This window comes from Budorcas taxicolor, chromosome 1, assembly GCF_023091745.1.
Source record: "Budorcas taxicolor isolate Tak-1 chromosome 1, Takin1.1, whole genome shotgun sequence".
NCBI classification, from domain to species: Eukaryota; Metazoa; Chordata; class Mammalia; order Artiodactyla; family Bovidae; genus Budorcas; species Budorcas taxicolor.
Genome location: NC_068910.1, coordinates 191,035,694 through 191,057,868, shown reverse-complemented (window position 1 = coordinate 191,057,868; position 22,175 = coordinate 191,035,694). Strand labels below are relative to the sequence as shown.

At 37.9% G+C, this 22,175-nt stretch overlaps 1 protein-coding gene across 1 annotated transcript in view; it reads left to right on the top strand.

Moving 5' to 3' along the window:
* ATP1B3 (ATPase Na+/K+ transporting subunit beta 3) overlaps nt 1–21,157 on the top strand; it is a 35,270-nt gene extending 14,113 nt beyond the window's left edge. The window contains exons 2-7 of the mRNA XM_052639993.1: nt 2,196–2,324; nt 5,177–5,284; nt 10,981–11,165; nt 14,033–14,083; nt 18,198–18,284; nt 20,491–21,157. Of these exons, the coding sequence (XP_052495953.1) occupies nt 2,196–2,324; nt 5,177–5,284; nt 10,981–11,165; nt 14,033–14,083; nt 18,198–18,284; nt 20,491–20,661 (731 nt within the window). The 3' untranslated portion in view covers nt 20,662–21,157. The remainder of the gene's footprint in view (nt 1–2,195; nt 2,325–5,176; nt 5,285–10,980; nt 11,166–14,032; nt 14,084–18,197; nt 18,285–20,490) is intronic.
* Nucleotides 21,158–22,175: the final 1,018 nt, after the last annotated feature.

The following is a 22,175-nucleotide window of genomic DNA, read 5'->3' as shown; positions in this document are numbered from 1 at the left end:
CTTGGCAGTAGGATCTTATCAAGTAGGGGAAATTGACTTCAGTGCTGGAAATCACTTATTTACTTGTTGTACACTAACTACATTCACAGTTGACTTAATGGCCACTAGTGTATGGCCATCAAGTTTGGAACATGGCTGTTAATTTGTGTGTCTGTTTTGATGAACCTGACTACATAGGGAATTTCAACATTTTTGTTCATGCTTGCTATGTGCTCATTTGCTTGTTGCTTTTATAAATTTCATTTACATTATTTTTCCTGGAAGTTGAAAATCAAAATTGAAAATGGCATGATAAGAATACATTTAGGGGGAGGGAGGTGGGAGGGGGTTTCAGGAGTGGGAACTTATGTACACCCGTGGCTGATTCATGTTGATGTATGGCAAAACCAATACAGTATTGTAAAGTAAAAAAAAAAAAAAAAGAATACATTTAGATGAGTTTAATGTACTGCTAAATAACTAAACTCTTAGCACAAACTTTTCCAGTTTAGTATCAACTTCATCATTTGACAAACTCCTGTGGCCTCAGACTGCCTGTTTTTGTTAAGTGACGTTTTATTGGAACGCAGCCCCCACTCATGACATTTATGTATTTGTGCTCTGGCCTGCTGTGTAGAGGAATTTATCTGTTAGTTCCTACAAAGAGCCAAATCTGAAAGAATGGTTTTTCCCCTGTATCTCATAAACCAGCTTTTGGGCTTTACCTGTTTGGTTTTCCCTTACAGTAAACTGGTCACTTCTTTGAGGTTGGTCTTCCTCTGTTTTTCTGCAGCAGGATCGCTCTATGCGGTAGGGAAGTGCTGCTGTCTGGAGGTGAACATGCTGTGCTCCTTTCTTCCTTCTGTCCTTTCGCTCCCTATTTTGGCCTCCTGGTAATTGGGGCAGGGGGAGGATGGGGAATGCCTGTCTGAATTAAGATGAAATTGCTTTAACTGTTTTCCCCTAAGTTTTCTGGCCTGCAGGTAACAAATGAAAGTTATCTAGCTTTTGCCACAATTTGTTTGGGGTCACAGGGTCTTTTGAGCATCACAAGAATATTGTGCAGCCACTCCACAGAGAAAAATGGATGTATTCAGAAATTTATTATTATAGAAGTCTCAGAAGCTCTGAAGTTCACCTTTGCTGGGAATGGGTGAGGGTGAAGGGTCCATAGATCCTAGATTGGGAATGCCTGCTGTAGCCTTTCTTCAAGGACAAATATTGATAAGCAAGTTTATGTTAAGACTGGAAAATAAAGCTGATGTTAATTCAGCTTTGGGGAATTAAGTGTTCTTTACTGTTGCCATAACTGGGAATTAATTGAATATTTTTTGATCAGTTTTTAAATGTTCAAATGTAAATGTGTGACGTTAGCAATGTATTGTAGCGTATAATCTTAATGGTGACCACTTACGATGTTAGATCTTTGAATATAGACATTTGAGAAGAATAATTCTAGATGTTCACAAAAGAAATCACTGGCTTGGGATAGATTTTAGTGTTTCCAGATTGTGAAGAAAAAAAGAAGGTTAGGCCCTTTATGTTGAAACTTGTGTGTGTGCCAGCTCTTGCTTCGTGCTTAGCAATGGAGTTGTCAAGTCCCGCTGGTCAGAGCGCCTGTTCTGATCTCGTCCTCTCTGCACTTTTGTATGAAGCTTCCACTCAGCCAGTATTTCCTAAACTTTATTCACTGATAACCATCTTCATGACTTGCCTTCTCTGCATGCTTCCTGGCTATTCTTTAAATCAACTCACTTTTTAAAACTCAGATTTATGCAGATAATTATTATGAAATACAGGGTTGATATGCTCATTCTTTTGTCTGTCACATACACATAAAGGGGGTTTATCAACCTAAAATCATCTTCTGTCTTTCTAGAGGGCATCAAATTCATTTTGGGAAACACTCCCTTATGTGCTGGGATTTTCAAGTGCTGATCTTGAATCAGTATGATCTGTGGAAGCTGCTTGTATTTGGAAGTATTAGGAGAGGAGGGGATCACAGGATGGGTGGGTGCTGCCTGCTGAAATACCCCTTGCTTGGGCAAATTCATAATGTTTGGAATATGAAGATACTTGGCTGTGTGCATGGCAAAGCTTGGAACCCTAGCCTTGCGATGGGTTGGTTTGTTTTTTCACCTTGGCCTCATTACACACAGACAAACACACACAATGTGTATATCTTCAAGTTTTATAAGTTTTGTTTTCTTTTACAGGTTTGATCTTGCTCTTCTACCTAGTCTTTTATGGGTTCCTGGCGGCACTCTTTTCATTCACAATGTGGGCCATGCTTCAGACTCTGAATGATGAGGTTCCAAAATATCGTGACCAGATTCCTAGTCCAGGTAATTATGTTGTAATTATTCTGGCTTCTAACAAAATTGGATTATATTTTATCTTCTCTGGAAGTCTGTATTATAGAGCAAGTAGGAGATGTTAAATTTCAGAGTCAAATAATGTGACAGTTTTTATTTTATTTGTTTAATATTTACATGCAGATATAAAGACCTTTAATATTTACATGCTGATATGAAGACCTTTAATATTTACACAGTGATACAAAAACTTGGCTGATAAATCTTGACTCTTTTGCCAAGGGTAAACAGAAATAAATATTGAGAGTTAAAGTAAAGCCGTATTGATGAATATAGTTATGAGTGATGTTTATGAATCTTGAGTAGCAGTTTCACTTTGCCCTGAGTAATTTACTTATATATATTTCAGCTCTGGCTTGGGTTAAAGCATTGGGCTTATAAAATACTACGGTTTTAATTGCTTAGTATGGAAATGATAAGAAATATTAAATAAGGATCTATTAATAGAGACTAAAATGAGTGTGCACTTAATATGTTTATTCTCTATTGATTGTCTTATGGAAAAAAAATTCCTCTAGTATACTGGAGAATGTACTTTAGTACAGAAAAAAATCTTGACTGGACCACTTACTTAAATCACATTTTCTCCTTCCCATATTTATTCTTTTTAAAGTTTGTTTTTGAATGCCAGCTCTGCCTTCGTTGGTGCATATGGGCCTTGTCCTCACGCTGCTGGCAGTTTTTATGGAAGTAGGTAACAGTATGGCCCAGAGCCCCAGTGTAGCTAATTCCCACAAACGTGAACAACTTCCTGAGATTGTAGCAAAGGGATGGCTCTCCATGGAGGAGTACAGTTTGGCAGCAGGCAAAGTGAGCACATAAGTCAGGGAAGGTGGGAATCTGCAGGAGGTTTCTGTCCAGCACTGCTTCTGTTCCAGCCATGATTTGCCCCCCCAGGGCCATTCTGAAGATATTTTTGGTTGTCACAACTGCAGGCGCACTACTGGTGTTGCTGAACATCCCTGCAATGCATGAGAAAACCCCCCACAAGAAAGACTCATCCAGTCCAGAATGTCATTAGGACCACGGCTGAGGAACTCTAGATCCTTGTGGACTTCTCAGCCATAGCAGCAGCAAGAATGAACCAGTTTCCCCAACCAATTTGTTCTAACGGCTTTTTCACTTTGTCTGTAGCTGATTTTATCAAAATATCATGAATAACTCCGTTAGTCTTTTTGACCATGTATCTAGGACCAGCTCTATCCTGATTTTTTTCCTCATCTCTCATTGTAGCCCTGTTTTTTTTCTCCCTACATGAATTCTAAGATAATTCTCTTGCTGCCTTACTATTGAACATAAGCTGATATATTTCAGAAATATTGAACCATTTATAATTGCATGAATTATATAAGCAGTAAAATCTGTTCAATATACGTTTAAGTATGTAGTTTTAAACTGAGTTCCTTAAATATTCAGAAAACGTTAAGTGAATCAGAAGTTTACAGTTTTGCCATGGGATATTATGTTGCCTCACAGGATGCAGTGATAAGCTCAGCACATTAATACAGCCCTGCTGTGGGCATGTTCTTGTTGTTCAGTCGTTAAGTTATGTCCTGCTCTTGGCGACCCTGTGGACTGCAGCACACCAGGCTTCCGGCTGTGGGCATGACCCCCAGAATACCTGATCCCTGAAGCCCTGATCTGTGTTTAAGTGTGTGTAGTTAGCTCCCAAAGAGAAGCTAAAGTTGTGATCATCTAAATCTAAGGGATGTGATATGTTGAAGTGGTATCTAATTGGAGCTTTTTTGTGTACATATGGAATAAGACTTGCTCTGCCTTTTTGAAACATTGATTGTTTCGTCGTCATTGGGTAGCGTCAGGTTGAGTTTAACTCAAGAGCCTTGCAGATCAACACAGGCAAGCATTTAGCATTTGAAAAACATAGATTTGATATAATATGAATAAGATGTCTGAGAAATTTTAATGAAAACTAAAATAGCCTTGGTTGTTGTTTATCTTCAGATTTAACGCAAGACTTATCTATAGTAACTGATGTATGGGGAATGTTTAGTGACTAGTGAAGATTTTAGGGTTTTTTTTATTTTAAGCCTTTTGTGCAAGACTTAACATAGATCTAATGCTTTTAAATCGAGGAAAGCTTAAAGTTAGAAGCCTGATTGTGTTTGTTGCAGATAAACATGCTTACATTTTCTGTTAATAAACTCATGCAGACATGTTCTAGAGACACGGTTGTTGATGGCTGATACGAAATTGCTGGTGGTTATATGCCAGTTCATTATGAGAAAACTACATTTTAGTTAGAGAGCAGTGTTTATTATTGAAAGAAGAACATTTAATTATAGATTTTAAATTGTATAGGCCTCTTACGTTGAATAAGGTTCACTTTCTTTATGAAGGTTTCCATAGAGCTGTAATTTCAGTGACAAAAATGCTTAGACTTTGATTTGCTAAAATTTTCTCCATATATTAATGACAAATTGGCAAACCCTAAAACACTGAATAGAAAATGAATGTAGAAAGTACAAAGTAAAAAAAAAGTACAAAGTAAAATTTGTCTTTTCACTAAGGACCAGAGCAATTCTTAAGATTTAGAATTTGATATTTGATATTTAGAATTTGATATTTTCTAATTGATATTGTCTGAAGTGACTTTCAGGACTTTGGGATTCTTACCTTTTAGATGTCTTTTTGTAGTCAGACATAACTGGGGAGTTCTTGGTGGTTCTCTCAACCTACCTGTGAACACAACGTCCACATAATTTATTGAGACCTTCCTTTTTAGAGATAAGAGTGTAAGGAGAAGGAAAGAGAGAAAGGAATTTGCTGCAGTTAATTTCCCCCGTTTTCTCTTATCTTTATAGGACTTATGGTTTTTCCAAAACCAGCGTCTGCGTTGGATTTTTCATTCAGCCTGTCTGATTTAGAATCCTATCAAGGGTACATTGATGACCTTAAGAAATTTCTAAAGCGTAAGTATGATTTTTTAGAGTAAGGTAAAAGATTTTAGTTGTTACAGAAACTAGTACCAAATTATGATTACTTTTAAAAACATTGTTCTTAGAGTTTGTTCTGCCATTTTCTCTCTTTCTGCTAAAGAGAGGACTTGGCAAGTAGAATTATGATTATTCATGAGGAATTTATGATTATTTTATTTTCTAATTTCTGGAAAGCATAGAGTTCTGAACCTAATGGCTAGTTGATTTTTTTTAAATCTACCCTATATAATAAGTACATGAGTAAGTTCATTGAGGCATAATATTTATACCTGCATTAAATCAAATAGCATTTGACTAAAGAGCAAAACTATATTATAAATCTTGCCTCTTAATTATTGGGCTTTTGGATCCAAAGTAGTGCTTGTGTGAGGGTGAGGAATGGTGTTTTATTACTAAAAAAAGTCTTACCAGTTGTTAGTTTTTCCAACCTATGGTTTGTAAAGTTTTCGAATAGCCCAGTTTTGTCTGCGTTTCGCTTTCCCTAACTCGGTGGTATTAGCATTTGAATGAATAGGCAGCTCTGCCTCAGCCTCTCTCCCCTGCAGTTGCTCCTTAGAACGTGTAGGACTCCATTGCCAAGGTCACTGATGAAGCTCCCTGTATCACCTTCTTGTTTGAGTGCAACTTGCCCTGACTATTTGTCTGCCTCTTGGGGACTTCCAGTTCACTGATCCCTTTATTTTATTCCATTCTCTCCACTCTCAGCTTCTCTGCTGGACAGGCTTATCAGTTCCATAGTTTTTCATTTCGATTTTATAGAAGCTAGCACTCTAAAGTCCTTTGCCTCTTAGTCCGTTTGTATAAACTTGCAAGTCAAAGAAGCCATGTAATTCCTAGATGGAGCCCTTCCTTCGAGGCTGCCCTCTGAGGACTAAGTAACACTGTGAATACTTGATCACCTCCCTCAAATGGACCCAATCTACTGCCTGGAAGACCTGCTGAAATTCTCTGAAGGGATTATTTCCAACCTCTACTCAAAACTAGCTCCTTACCTCCCCACCACCACCGACCCCCCCCCCCCCCCCCCCCGGCCTGTTAACTCACTTTCTTCATATAATCTGGTTTCCTGATTCAAGAGAAAGTGGATACTCAAGTGGAAACTCTCCGGGTTTCAGCAACTGTAATATCCTCTTGCTCTGACAAGGGAAGCTGCCCTTCGTCTTATCTGTGTCCACCTGTCCACTCTCACTGCCTCAGAAACGTGCTAATTACCGATCCTTCTCCTACATATGTTTAGCTTCTCTGCTGGATTCCTTCGGTCAACATGCAAAAATCCTCAACTCCCGTTTTGAAAACCTTTGATCCTGTACCTTCTAATAGCTGCCTTCCTAAATCTCGTTTCTTTGATAGTTAAATATATACTTGTTATTTAAATAGAGATGCTTTGTGAAAGTATAATTCATGGTTTAAAAGACAAATAGTGAAGAAAGCCCTATAATTAGAACAGTAGTTCCCTGCCCTCCTCCATGCTAGCTGCCGTACTTTTGCTTTATTCACAGAGGATGTGGTTTTTTTGTGTATGTTAAGCACTCTTAATTTCCATCAGTGAACAAATGAAAATTTTCTGAGTTCCTGGAGTTTTCATAACCTAGTGGTGTGTTAGAAAGTAATAAGTGCTGTGGACGAAAATAAGGCAGAGAAAGGAAATAGCGTTAGGAGAATTACAATTTTAAACAGAATGGCCTGGGAAGGCCTCGTTGAAAGGGAATGTTTGAGGAAAACTCTGAGAATGAGGGAACTAGCCATGTAACTGTCTAGCAGTAGGTGGGGAGGCCCTGAGGCTCACAAGGTCCAGTGTGCTAACAGTTTGTCAAGGGAGCCAGAGGGGCTGGATGGAGTGAGTGGGGAGAATGTAGTAGGGGTTTGAGGTCAGGGAGGCCTTAGAGGCTGTTGCTCAGTTGTTTGACTTTCGCAGCAAACAAGATGGAAGTTCTTAAGCAGAAAATAACAGCTCACACAGATTTTTAAAGGATCACTCAGGCTGTATTTTGAGACTAGATTCTAGGTGAGGAACCGAGGAGGCTAGTCAAAAGCCCATTGCAGTCACCCAGGTGAGTGGAGATCATGTCTTGGAATTGGAGCATTGGAGGCTGTGAAAAATTATCTGATTGTGCATATATTTTCAACAGGAAATAACTTCATGGTTTTGAACGTTTTCTTACGAAATTTTTCTTCTTTATTTTTTTGATTGAAATTGTATTTGTTTGGCTGCATTGGGCACACCAGCTTAATTGTGGCACACCAGCTCTCATTGTGGCACACAGGCTTAGTTGTTCCACAGCACATGGGATCGTAGTTCCCCAACCAGGGATCAAAGCCGTGTCCCCTGTGCTGCAAGGTGGGTTCCTAACTTCTGGACCACCAGGGAAGTCCCCTTTTTATCTTTAAAAGTTATATTTTCCTGCTGGTTCTTGATTTACCACTTTATATATTGTCTTTACTTCCTTTTATGTTAGATGAGGATTTAGCTCACCTGCCTCAGAAGTCCCCCTATTCTCAATTCAAAAGTAACTGAACTACTAAGTTATTTTCATTATTGGTTGCCTTTTTATACTTGCTTTACATTACAGTCTACCATCTGTAGAGGCTCTCGTCTAACTCTTTTATTTGTATAGTGTCATATGAGGTGTTCTCTTAAGTCCTTTTTGCTGCAAAACTCCTTCCTAAGTCTTTCCCGTTTCTGCAGTCTGCACTGGTTTCTGTTCAGGCATCCACCACCCAGCTATCATTTGGGGACTTCATTTGATCACTTTTGAATTGGATTCACTGTTTCTTGGCTCCTGCTTTGTTATTCTTTAATTAGTCTCTAGTTTTGGTGGCATATGTTCTCAGATAGCTTTGTAAGAAAAGATACATGAATACTGTTCCATGGTATATATACCACTATACTAGTTAGCCATAAAAAAGAATGAAGTCTTGCTATTTGCAACAACATGGGTGGACCTTGAGGGCATGGTGCAATGTGAAATAAGTCAAACAGAGACACACAACAAATGATCTCACTTATGTGTGGAATATAAGAAACAGAACAAGCAAGAAAACGAAACTCAGAGAGATCCAGAAAAGACTTCGCCAGGGGCAGCAGGAGACGGAGGTGAAATGATGAAAGATGATCAGAAGGAACAGTCTTCCAGTTATATGTGAATAAGCCCTGGGGATATAATATACAGCATAGTGACTGCTGTTAGCAATATTGTATATTTGGAAATTGCTAACAGAATAGATCCTAAAAGTCCTCATCACAAGAAAAAGAATTTGTAACTGTATGTGGGAACAAGCTATTAATTAGATTTACCATGATGATCATTTCACAATGTATGCAAATAATTTAAGCATTCATTGTGTTGTACACTTGAAACTAACGTTATATGTGGATTACATTTCCACTTATATTTCACTTAAAAATTTTTAAAGATACATGGAATTTAAGTTTTTAGTCCTTTCATTTCTGAAAATGACCTCATTTTGCTTGTATGGTTTGTAGCTTAACTAAATATAGAATTTTATCAATAGTTCCTTTGTATCTACCTTTTTCTGTTCGGCAGTATTTGTTTTGTGTTTAATTATATTTCCTTCGGTTCTAAAATTTCGTATTGGTGTCAGTCTCTATAGTGTCATTTTGCTGAAAACTTGATGGGATCTTTCCGGATGAAGACTTGGGTCCTCCAGTTGAGGAAACTGTTATTACTTGAAAGTTTCCTCACTTTACTTTTCTGGTCCTCTTAATAGAACTATTCTGTTAGTTGTTGGGTATTTGCTCTCTTGTTTTCTGTTCTTATTTTATTATACTGGGGGGTTACTTTCAGATCTTTAATGTTCATCATCCCCCTTCCCTTTTTTTAAACTTTGAGTTGTCCTTGTTGTTCTTAGGGATGCGTTTCTCGTGTTTAGAAGATAGAGTCTCCTGTTAAAAGGATATATTATCTTATCTGGGTTTTTTTCCCCTATAAATACTAAATAGAACTTAATATTTTATCTAGTTCAGATGATCCCTTTCAGGTCTTTCCCCCGCCTGATTACCTACACCTCTTTATGGCTTCCTTGAGGCTTTCCTTGAAAATGTGGGGTTCTTTGGTTGCTGTCTTTGAGAAGGTGACCTTTCTGTGCTCCCATCATGCCCAGCATAGAGACGTCTTCGTATTCTGACCATTTATCGTCCAACTCCTTGCACTTACCTAGGTTTTGTGTAGAAGTGGAAGTTGGCATCATACAAAAGTGACTCTGTTGGTACAGAGTATATACAGGAGAGGCCCTTGGAGGCTACTGGTGTAGGCCTTGAATACTTTCTGCAGAATTGTGCCAGAAAAGTCAAAAAGAGTCATAAATGTCAGTGGCTCTATTCTGTTGTAAAAGTTTAGCCCATTCCCTCTTACCCCAATACTGAGTCATTCTTGGCTTTTAAATTGGTACATGGTTCCAATGGTATCCTAATTTTTGGTAAATAAAAGAAGAAACCAAAAATTTTGACCTTTTTTTTTTTTAAGGGAAAAATCTGTACTCAATTACCCTGCTGAACCCGGGGGTCAGTCACTGCTCTGGGAACTAAGATCCCTCAAGCCTCGTAGCATGACAGGCAGGCAAACAAACAAATTTTAAATAAATAGATAAAATTAACTAACTGGGCTTCTCAGGTGGCTCAGTGGTAAAGAATCTGCCTGCCACTGCAGGAGATGCAGGTTTGATTCCTGGGTCAGGAAGAGTCCCCTGGAGAAGGAAATAGCAACCCAGTCTTAATATTCTTGCTTGGAAAATCTCATGGACAGAGGCTCCTGGTAGAGTCAGACATGACTTAGCAACTGAGCAATGACAAAACTAAATGTGTTTGCTTTGAAATTTTGGTTCCTGTTTTGGTTCAGTTCATTTTAGGTGACTTTTTGTCTGGTACCAGTTACACCCACGCACTGACTGTGAGGCGTTGTGATACCATGTCTTGACTGTTGATTAGTGAGTATCTTGCAGTAGCCTAAGCTCATTCAGGGCAGGGACCACAGCTGACCTGCTCACTGCTGTGCCACTTTTTTGTCTAACACCGTGCCAAGTGCACAGCAAACATTTGAAAATCACTGAGTTGTCTGCCTCTCCTTTCTTCCCCATCTCCAAGTTGTAACCATTTTGCTCCCCTGTCACTTTGAATATATCTTGTTACCTCCACCTCTGCTGAAAACACCATTTGGTAAGCTAACATTACCTCACATGGGCCCCTTTACTAATCAGCTCTGTTGCAGTCCGTTTAGAATATAGGTTGCTGTAGCTCCGTGTATCTTTAGGCCCTTTGGTTATGATTTTATTCAGCAATGTCTTCCCCACTACGATGTAAATAAGCTCCATAAGGGCAGCCGCCATGCCTTTTTATTTCCTCATCATTTTACCTTTTGGGCCAAGAACATTGAAAGCATTCAGATAATGTTGTAGCCATGGCTGGTGCCACCTAATGGTGACCAAAGAGATCCCTCTGTCGTCTAGTTCGTATTGAAATTAAGTAAACTGCAAAGCATTGGATAGCTGTTAGAAGTTAGAGGAAGAGACTTAACGTTCTTGCCCTAAAATTTCCCGGTGCATGGCCTGTTGTTTTTGTGTTTGAAGAATATTGTCCAAAGGGTGACACAGTTCTGGTTGTGTTTAAGGTCCTTTTTGACTGATCTATTCACACATACATATTTTCTTTTTAGCATATGGCTTAGAAGAACAGAAGAATCTCACAGATTGTACCAGTGGAACCTTTTTTGAGCAGAAGGGTCCAGAATACACAGCGTGTCAGTTTCCTCTTGCTTTACTTGAAGCATGCAGTGGTGTGGATGATCCCACGTTTGGCTACCAAGAAGGAAAGCCTTGTATTCTTGTGAAAATGAACAGAGTATGTACAAAACTCGCTGCTGCTGCTTTTTTTCTAATTTCCTATTAAGCTGACAACTGTTTATTCAGTACTATCTGATTTGGTGGTAGCTTATGTAAAAGGCTAGCAGTGATTTGTCCTTTGGAAAACCAGTACAGAAAAAAACCGCAGTGGGTTCATAAGTTAGTCATAAATTAGGGAGTAACACAACTTCAGCTTTTCTCTTTGGGAGCTAGCTACACACACACACTTAAGCATAGATCAGGGCTTCAGGCATCAGGCGTTCTGGGGGTTGTGCCCACAGCATGGTGGTATTAATGTGCTGTGCTCATCTTTGCATCTGAGCAGTAATGTAATTTAAAATCCCATGGCAGATCTGTGAACTTTGGGCTCATTTAACTTTTTCTGAATAGCTTTACAGTAGACATCTATGTAATTAATAGTAAAAATACAGATTAAATTGTATTAAAATGAGCCTAGCCAGCATTATGCTATGTTGTCCAGAAGAAGTGCCTGAATTGTATAGCCACCAGGAAACCAAGAAGCTAATAATGTTCTCTGTGTCTAAGTAATAGTGTCTTGGGGTCATTGTGCAAAAGGAAGATGCTTTCCTTGCATAGTGAAGTGATCGCCTAACCCTGTGCCTTGCTACTGTCTAAATGTACTGCAGAGTTGTGTTCCAATCCAGGTAACCTGTTGAGGCCTGCATGGTCTCTCCTGAAGAGTGAAATCATTCCTGGTCATTTATTCAGAGAATAAGCAGGTTCCTGAACAGGTGCAGACCTCTCAAGGTCTTGAGTATACACATCACTGAAGTCAACATCCCTAATAAAACTGAAATTGGAGTCTTCTGAAGCTGGCACTGCTAGATAAGGAGTTTCCCTTAGGGAGAGCCAGCTAGATGCTTAGGTGTCCAGACCATCTTCCCTCCAGTCTATCCTTCCCCTCCCTCTGTGGAAGATGACAGTTCTCTGACTACCCCATAGCACTGTAGAGATCATTCTGAAACATTGCCTGACACACGGTAGACACTCAATAAATGTTTTAGCAAGACTTTAAGAATTAAGATTAAAGTGGAGGTGAAACTAAAGGCAAGGTAGGCAGGCAGCAAGTGGGAGCAATGTGAACTATTTGAAAGGGACCCCTACTTTCCCTAGAAATGCTAGGGAGCTCATACATACCACATACTGTTAAATAAAGTAGAAATGGGTTTTCATAGTCCACACAAGAAATGATCCTCATAGTCATCCATAGTTGACTGAAGGGACTGAATGGTCCCATCTTTAAAATGGGTATCGCTGGAGAATTGATTCTAGGACAGCTGAGGACATCAAAATCTGGGAATGTGCAAGTTCCTTTTATAAAGTGGTGCAGTGTTTGTGTATAACCTGTGCACATCCTCCTGTTTACTTAAAAGCATCTCTAGATTACTTACACTTAATCCAGTGTAGATGCTGTGCAAAATAGCTGTCAACACACAGGAAATTTGAGTCTTGCTTTGGAACTTTCTGGATTTTTTTTTTTGCTCAAATGTTTTCAGTGTGTTATTGGTTGAATCCACAGGTGTGGAACCCGTGGATAGGAAGGGCAAACTAATATGAAATCAGGTGATCGAGCTTTTAAGATCGATTGAATTTATTCTTTTTAACAGGAATGCCTTTTGTAATCGCTGCCTCCTAGGAGTATCCTCGCAACACCTAGATTAATGGAACACTTGTTCCCAATAGAAAACCGAGAGAAGCAGCTCTGGTTCCTTCTCCCACGGCGCCAAACTTCCAAGTTTATTTTCTTTGCCAGTATGTCCACTGAATGATGAGGGTCTGAGACTATAGTTGCTGATGGAGGCAGAACTTGGCAGGCTTGACAGGAAGATATCATCAGGCAAATGGGAATCAGTACTGAGATGCTGCATAAGCATGTGGGAGGGCATCAAATCCCAGTATAGTTCGTTCCAGAGGCATTGCAAGGGCACAGATAGTTATTGCTCTTGAAATTATTATTTAGGCTGCAACACTACTTTTCTTTGGGGGAGAGTACTTATATTTTAAGGCATTCACATTAAAAATGCATATAAATTATAAACTAAAATGCATATAAATTCAAAATGCCAAAAATCCTCACAAAATGCATGGATAAATATCATTCACACAGTTAATTAGATCAACTGCATACATGAAAGTAGCTTCATTACATGGAGCTGAATGGTCCCATCTTTAAAATGGGATTCATTCAGTGTATGGTTTTATAGATCTGAAATACAGTAGGGTTCTGTAGAAGGCTATGGAAACATGGTTGGGTGGTGACCTAACATTTTTTTTTCATGAACAGTTACTTATATTATGCCTTTGCAGTACTTATTTGCGTTAATGATGTCTTAATATAAATAATGAAATGTAAAGATTTCTATTATTTTAAGGGGAGCAAAGTACAATACTGTGTTTTGGTCAATTTTTTGATGACTAACTTAATTTTCTAAATTGCCCCAGTAATATAATGAGATAGATAATTGGTAAGATTATTATATTGAAAAGTCTATTCTATTCCTCTAAAATAAAGTCAAAAGGCAAATGTAAAAGGTTTTAAGGCAGTGGCTTCCCTCATAGCTCAGCTGGTGAAGAATCTGCCTGCAGTGCAGGAGACCTGGGTCGGGAAGATCCCCTGGAGAAGGAAGTGGCAACTCACTGCAGTACTCTTGCCTGGAGAATCCCATGGACGGAGGAGCCTGGTGGGCTACAGTCCACGGGGTCGCAAGAGTCGGACACGAGTTGTCGACTAAAGAGGGAGAATGTTCATCTCAGTCTTCCTGTCCCTTGTCCTCAGCAACGAAGGAGGAGGTTCTGTTGTATACAGTTGTGATGTTTCACTTAATCAGTGTTTCTTTACCTTAGATAATTGGATTAAAGCCTCAAGGAGAACCAAGGATAGACTGTATTGCACAGGTTAGTATTCAGAAAATAACCAAATTTCTGTTGAAGTTCTAGTATATCTTAAAAATACTTTAAAAGTCTAATGAATTTAGTCATTTTTTTCCCTTCCCTGTCATATTTTAAAGTCTATTGTAGTGCCATTCTTAGAATAAACTCCTCCAACCTTCTGTTTGCTAATGATAATGCGAAAAGACTTATTTTCTGTGTGCACTTGATATCACACTCTTTCCCTTTATATTTACATGTACCATATTTCATTGATTTTAAGATTCAATTTCTTTTTTCTACCTGAATAACACTGAAATTGGGGTTGGCCTTATAGTTGATAGAGTCTTAATAGTGTATAAAATATTTTCTCTCTTAATAGTACATAAATTGGTGTATATCAGTGGCATCTGAGATTTAATGAAACACGATATCTTTTCCTTAAGGTAGAGGCATTATTTTGCTCTCTTATCCCTACTTTATTTTTTCCAGAGTGCTGTGCTATTTTCATTTCATGATTTCTTTTGTTTTCTCTCCATGCTGCAAAGTGCAACTAAGACAAATATGTAAATGATGGGTAAGAGTTCTCAGGAGAAACTGTTAAGTTCTAAATTGAATTTTGATACTGTGTAAAATAAAATATTAGCATTCCACCTCCAGTTAATGACAGAAGTGTCTTGATTGAAATGTTAAATTGAAATCACTTCTGAAGTTGTTTGCCAAAGAAAACTGTAATCCCTTTAATCATGAATGAATTTCTTATTTGGGCAGAAACTTGCTTGTGGTTCTCAAGTCTGATCATGCCTCAGAACCACTTGGAGGGTCTTTTGGGTCCCAGTTCTGCAGGTTCTAACTCAGTAGGTCTGGGGTGACACCCTAAAGTTTGCATTTCTAATTAAGTTTCCAGGTATTGGTGATGCTGCTGGTCTGGGACCCATACTTTGAGAACTCCTGCTTTAGAGTATGATCTATTTTGAGTATTTATTCATTGTTTAGAGTAGTATAAAAAGCTAGGAATCTTTGTGCTTTCTCATCTGGGTTGAAGTGTGCATGTGTAACCATAGGCAACTCACTAGGTCTCCTTATGCTGTGGTCAGCTCTGTAGGAAACTTGGATTAAAAAAATAAAAGAGTCTCACTGAAAACCAGATTCTGCATCTGAGCTGAGTTTTTCTTGGTATACAAATCCTTCTAAAAATACAGTGAGCCTCTACTCTACTGCCATCTCTTAGAAGAAAATGTTTCAGCTACGTGATAGATTTCGGAAACGTGTAACTCTGTGATCGCCTTTGCTTGCAAGTCTTTCCAAGAGAAGGTTCCCGATGCCGGGTGTGAGCCCTCAGCCAGGCAAAAGTGCCGATTTTATGACAGCATCCTGTGTTCAAGGGCGTTTACCTCTGAACGTGAGCGGACCATGTAGATACACTTGAGCCAGTGAGTCTATGGAGCCAACACCACCATGAAAGGAGAATGAACACACACACATACGCAGGCCAGAAGGGCAAAAGCTTTCCACTCCTTTCCCAAGGTTTCATTTCTATAAGCCTGTGGCCACTATAAACAACTCTGTGTAACTCTTCCCTTAGGGTTATAAATGGGTTTTTCTCCTTGTTTATCTGTTACGTTTCTTTTGCTTCTAGAATAGTTGGGAGAAATGTTAATGAAAAATTTTGGTCTGATGACTCAGGTTTCAGTTGCTGTCCCTTTTGCTTTGAAGAGTTTTGTGGAAAGTACATAAAATAATCAAAATAGAGTTTTTGTGTTGTTTCTTGTGGATATTTTTGTTTTTAGAAAAAAACACAAAATTGGAAGAAATGTTTGTAAAATCTTGCATTACTAATAGGCTAGTTACAAAGGAGTGACCAGGTGGCATACATAAATTTTAGAGGTGTGGCTATGTGAACAGATGGAAACATTTATTGCATATCATCATATTGCTGTTTTCCATTAGATTTGTCTATATCAGGTGTTCTTGGTGTAAATTCTTCAGTTGAATTACTTTTTATGTAGTATATTTCTTTTGTCTTATACTCTTAACTTTGATCTGCTTTAATTGCTTTATACAAGTTAAGAGTTCTGGAAACACTAAAACATTGATGATAGGACATGCTCTTTAATTTTAAAGAATAGTTCCTGCAAAAGATGTAATATTCATATTTATGTCATTAGTTTTTTTAATTCCCTTACAAAAATGAATCGTATTCATTAAAGAAAATTTAGAAAAATACAGAAGGAAAAATTTTGGTAGATTTTTGCCCAGAGATAACCACTGCTTAGGACATTTAGTGTGTGTTTTTCAAATGATTTCCAAGTGATGGTGATATAGAATAAACAGAATGCATTCATTTTAAATCTTTATTTTGTTTTCAGTGGAGTTTAGTGACTGCTAGTAGAAAACCATGACATGCAGTTTTACCCTAAAATTTATCGTTGTTCAGATATACCTTTTATTGTTTCTTAATTTCTAAATGTTTATTTTCACTGAAGATATAAAATGCAAGTTTAAAAGTCTGCCAGCTTGATGGTGTTGATACAAACCAGTGGAGCAGTTCATTGAGCATGTGGCCATAACTGTGAGCCTCAGTTCCCCTCTGTGTAATTGATTGCACACACGAAAGGGTTGTTAGGCATAAACAAGGTAAATATAAGAGTGTTGTATCTGGCTGAACATACACACTGAAGTGCTCAATAAACTGCAACCCAAGGAAAACCTTTTACATTTTGGGGAACTTCTCTGTGTTTGTAGGAATTAAGCTCATATACTAAGGTTAAACAAAAGTAAGTAATGTACAGAAACACATTAAAGTGACTTTTTTTCTCCTGTGTAAACTATTTTTTTAGATTTCATGTTTTTTAAATTAAGGAGTGTAACATGAGGTGGTATTTGAATAGTGGTTGAAAAAAGGCTTCTATACTTTTTCTTAGCCTTGTTATTGCCTGTTCTTTTTGCAATTTTTGGTCTGGATCATTAGAACTTGCCCCCTTTTTGGAGTGTCATTGATTTAGTCTTTGCTATCTTGTCTATATTGCTTCTTCATGTGTTTCTCTCACTCCACACACATGCGCTACTTCACAGTGGTTCAGTGAAGTAAGCAGAGAGTAGGGGTTCCCTTAAGAGATTCTTAGTTTTGCTGTAGTGTTTCATGTTTTCTTTCTAAAGTAGAGATTAGTTTATTCAAATCTACAATTCAAACATTCAGAAATGTTTTATATTATTGCCTCGTGACATTGCCACTGATTTTAATAATTTGGTGTCTCTGTCATCTATTCAGTATGTGTAAAGTTACAGTCATTAATACTGGACCTATTCAGAATGTGTTACATGAGAAATTTTGTGAACTGGTTATTTTTCAGGAAGAATACTAGGTTTGTGTTTTTATTGGGTATAAAAGTTTTTTTGAGGTATGCTTGATTTGTAATATTACATAAGTTTCAGGTATACAACAGAATGATTCGTAATTGTTGAATATACTCTGTTTATAGTTGTTATAAAATATTCTATTCCTTGTGCTATACAATTCATCTTTAAACACATGGAATATAATTGCAGCAGTCATACAACACCTTTAATTGACTTACATGTGCTCATAAAATAATTCAAGGAAAATGTGATACTCAGATTGCATAAGAAGAGTATTAGCTCAGAGTACTTTAAAATTTCCCCTGAGTTTTTTATCAGCTGCATGATCCATTTTTCCTCTGACTACAGTTGCCATGGTTATTTTGGACCTGCTGCCTCCCGGGCCCGAGTGGCACATTCTGGGTTGTGGCAGCTGTTGCTTCCCAGTCTGGAAGTGCACAGTACTTTATTCATTTTAGAATCCCTTGGTCCCAGACCTCCTGGTGCACTCCTGCTGTCAGTGGCTAGAGAACGGGCATTTGGTAGTTGGAACACAGATAGGATTTTACAGACAGTGCATGGGTAGATCGAGCTGTAAGTTAACGGGACTGTCATGGAAAGAAATCAGGAAGTCAGGATAATTCATGTCAGGGGTTTAAATCAAAAAATTCTCTTGTAGCAAATGCAGTTGAAACAGCTGTAGTTTCTCCATAGTGTTCATAATTGATATTGCTTTAATAAAAATATACTTTTAAAAACTATTTTTTGTAACCTAACGAGTTTCTTTTGTTTTCAACTTTAGAGTGAAAGCACAGCATTTCTATCAACTTATCCTTCCAATGGAACGATAGATTTAAAATATTTTCCATATTATGGGAAAAAACTGCATGTGAGTATTTAGAAATTCTTAAGTGATTGAGACTCTTGGGAAACTGGCACATCTGTATTAAAATGCCAGTTGTCTGGGTCAGGTAGACAAATGCCTGTGTAATGTGTGCATCATCTATTCTGGTTTTTAAATACACTGGTGTGGCAGACGGAGACTCCAGGTCTACAAGTTGAGCACAAAACCGAAGCAGATAAGTTAAAGGATGATTATTTGCAAAATAACATTTTCTCTTTCGTGTCATAGTGTGTGCTTATTTAAAGAATATAGAAAAGTGGTTAAGTCATTACCCAGAGATAACTATTATTGTAGTGGAATTTCTGTAAGTGGAATTTCTATATGTATTATATATATATATTTAGCATTATATATATATATATAGTAGTAAACTTTTAATTTTATTTTGAAATAATTCTAAACTTAAGTGGCTTGCACCATACAGAGGATTCCTATTAACCTTTTACCCAACTTGCCTGTGTTGATGTTTTAAATCATTTGTCTTATCAGTCTCATATATTTTTCCCATGAACCCTTTGTCATTAAGTTATGAACGCGGTGCTTCTTTACCCTAAATCCTCTTTACATTGAATTTCCTAAAAGTAAGGACATTATCATAATAACCATCATGTACTTAACAAAGGAAATCAGCATTGAACTGTATTAATATGTGATCTACAGACCATGTTGGAATGTCACTAGTTGTTCCAGTAGTGTTCTTTATTGCACAAGAAAGTGTTTTCCTGGTCCAGGTTGTTACATTCTGACATCTTTAGTTGCCTGTAACCTGCAACAGTCCTCAATAGGTCTGCTTCATGCCCTTGAACTCTTTGAAAATGAGTGCAGGCCTTTTGGGGCTTACTTTGTGGCTTATGTTCCTCAGTTTGAGTTTATCTGATGTTTTTTCATGGTTAAATGTAGGCTGTGCATTTTTGGCATGAATGCCTAAGAAGAAATGGTATGTCCTTTTCAGAATGGCATGTCAGGAGGGATGTGGTATTGAGTCGCATTGATGGTGATGTTAACCTTGAACACTTGGTTAAGGTGGTGTCAGCCAAATTGCTCTGATGTAAAGTTATACTTTTTTCCCTTCCTTTTTCCATTTACTAGTTGGCATTCCACTCTAAGAAAGTGCATTTTCTTCTCCACTATTTATTTATATTAATATAGTCTCATAGATTGTTACGTAATTTAGGTGTTAATACATTATAATCATTTATTTTGGTGCTAAAACTCTCCCGCATTTGGCTGATGGAGACTGGCTCTAGCTTCTGTGTCCTTGGATTCCTACAGCACTAACTTACTTTCTGGCACCACAAGGGGTCCAGGTTCATCTTTTATTTTCCCTGCCTTGGCCCTGGAATTAGCCCTTAGTTCCTTTTAGTGAAGGCTTGTATTTAGAAACCACAATGATGGCAAAACAGTTATGAGTATATTTGCACCAAGTTAAACAGCATTCCTACAGCACTAACTTACTTTCTGGCACCACAAGGGGTCCAGGTTCATCTTTTATTTTCCCTGCCTTGGCCCTGGAATTAGCCCTTAGTTCCTTTTAGTGAAGGCTTGTATTTAGAAACCACAATGATGGCAAAACAGTTATGAGTATATTTGCACCAAGTTAAACAGCAACCATAAGGATATTAGAAACCTAAGTAACATCAGTGAGGTAATCTTCCACATGTTTATCAAACATATTAATAGATAAGTACATGTTCTTCTCAAACACCTGGAACTGTCACAAAAATTTATCATAAAAAATGCATCTTCAAGTTTCGTAAGATAGAAATATATTATAATAATACCTTGTGATCAAATGCAGTAAAACTAAAAATTATTGAAATAAAACTGCCCTTCCTAAAGAGGGAGGAGGTGGGACCTCTCTATTAAACAACTCTTGAGTAAAGAAGGAAACGTAAACCAAGTTTATAGAGTATCTAAAAAAATAATGAAACAACATAATCACAATCTATGGAATACATTTAAAGCAGTGCTTAGAGGAAAATTCATAGTTGTAAACACTTTGATCAGTTAAAAAAAAGTAAAAGTAAATGAATATTCAGTTAAGGAAAAAGTAGAGGATAAAAAAATACATCGAATTAATAGATTAAAATCTTGTTTGTTTTTTTAATTTTTAAAGAATAGGCAAGCTCCTGAAAAGTGCAGTTAAAGTTACTGTAGAATTTGAATTAATGTATTTTCCTTTATTTGCCAGGGGAGCTACCTGCAGCCACTAGTTGCCGTCCAGGTCAGCTTTGGTAGTGATGGTGACGTAAAAGAAGTAATGGTTGAGTGCAAGATTGGTGGATCACCCAACCTAAAAACCCAGAATGACCGTGACAAGTTTTTAGGACGCGTTGCATTCAAGATCACCATGCATGCATAGTAGGAGTTAGGATGTCTCTACAGAGTAAACGTTGTGTTGTCTGTCTTCATTTTGTATAAGCGGGACCTGCCATTCCAGAATTATGAGACCGCCTCGGAGAAAGGTGGAGTGGTACATGACACTGGGATAACATAATGTGCTTCCAGATAATAGTGGTCCATGTCCTTCGGAGTAACTGCCTGTTGCCTCTGCTGCCTTTTGAACCATGTACAGTCACCAGATAGGGACTGTGAACATCTGATTCTGAACATGTAGGTTGGGGGTCTTGTCCAATTTTTATGTGGTTTAATTGCCAAGTGTCTAAAGCTTAATGTGCTGTGCTATGTAAATATTTTATAGATTTAACACTGGTTAACTGTCATATTTGATGCCAGCAAAGTTTTAAGGGATAAAATGGTACCTGACCAACATCAAGTGACTTTATAGCTACAAGAAATTCAGTGTGTGGAAAAGTTCTGTATGTGAGGAGGAAAAAGGAAAATAAAAGTGGATTTGAAAGGTTGGCGTGGATGTTTTGTAAAATTATTTTTTACGTGCTGAATTAGTTTGTGGATCTTTTTGACTCGGAACACAATCTTTTTGCTGCATACCATGTAAAAACAAGCAGAAAGAGATAGTGATGGGATTATTTTTAACACTGGAACTAAATCTTTTAAAGTAGTTAGACTGAAGTATTTTAGACCATAGATAAAAACAGCATTTTTAGGTTGGCCATTAGGAATACACACCTAAATTTTTACGAAATTAAATTCATAAGATTTAAATTGTGCAGGAGTTTGTGGGGTCTGACGACTGCTTTTATTTAGCCAACTGTGGAGTGGACTCTAATAAAAAATACAAATTTTGAAATATAAAAAACTTAAAACTTTTTCAGAGCTTCAAACCAAACAGTAGTTTGACTTCAGCATTGTTTGATTAGTGTCATGAAACACTTCCTCCTTCAATCTGAGGTGTTTGGTATGATTCTTTGTCATAATGTGAGCTCCTGTCTCCTCACCTGAAAAAGGTGTGCTTCCCATACGATCTGTGGTTTTTTAAAAAGCCCCCCCCACCCCGTTTATTAATTGTTACTTTTCTCCTTAAAAACCAAAGCTGGTATATTTGAGGCTTTGTTTGTGTTAGTGCAAGCCAGGAAGAGCAGGGATGCACCCAGCAGGTTCAGGAGTGGCTATCTGGAGAAAACCTGAGTGCTCTGGGTGGTCTCGACTGGCCAGGTAGGCCTTGACGGCCCCAGAGCAGCCTGCACACTTCGGTGGTTATCACTCAGTCCCATTGGGAGGTCTGCTTATTGCTCTGCCACTAAGATCTTAGTGATTACAGATTTTCATTGTAGAAGCCTCCTTTGCAACTGAAGAAAATGATTCTTGGAATTTTTTTTTTAACTTGATAAACATTTTAAGAAGTATTCATCTTTGGCCTGGCTGGGTCTTCATTGTTGTGCGGCCTTGCTCTAGTTGCAGAGAGTGGGGGCTGCTCTCTACTAAGAAATATTCATCTTTGGCCTGGCCGGGTCT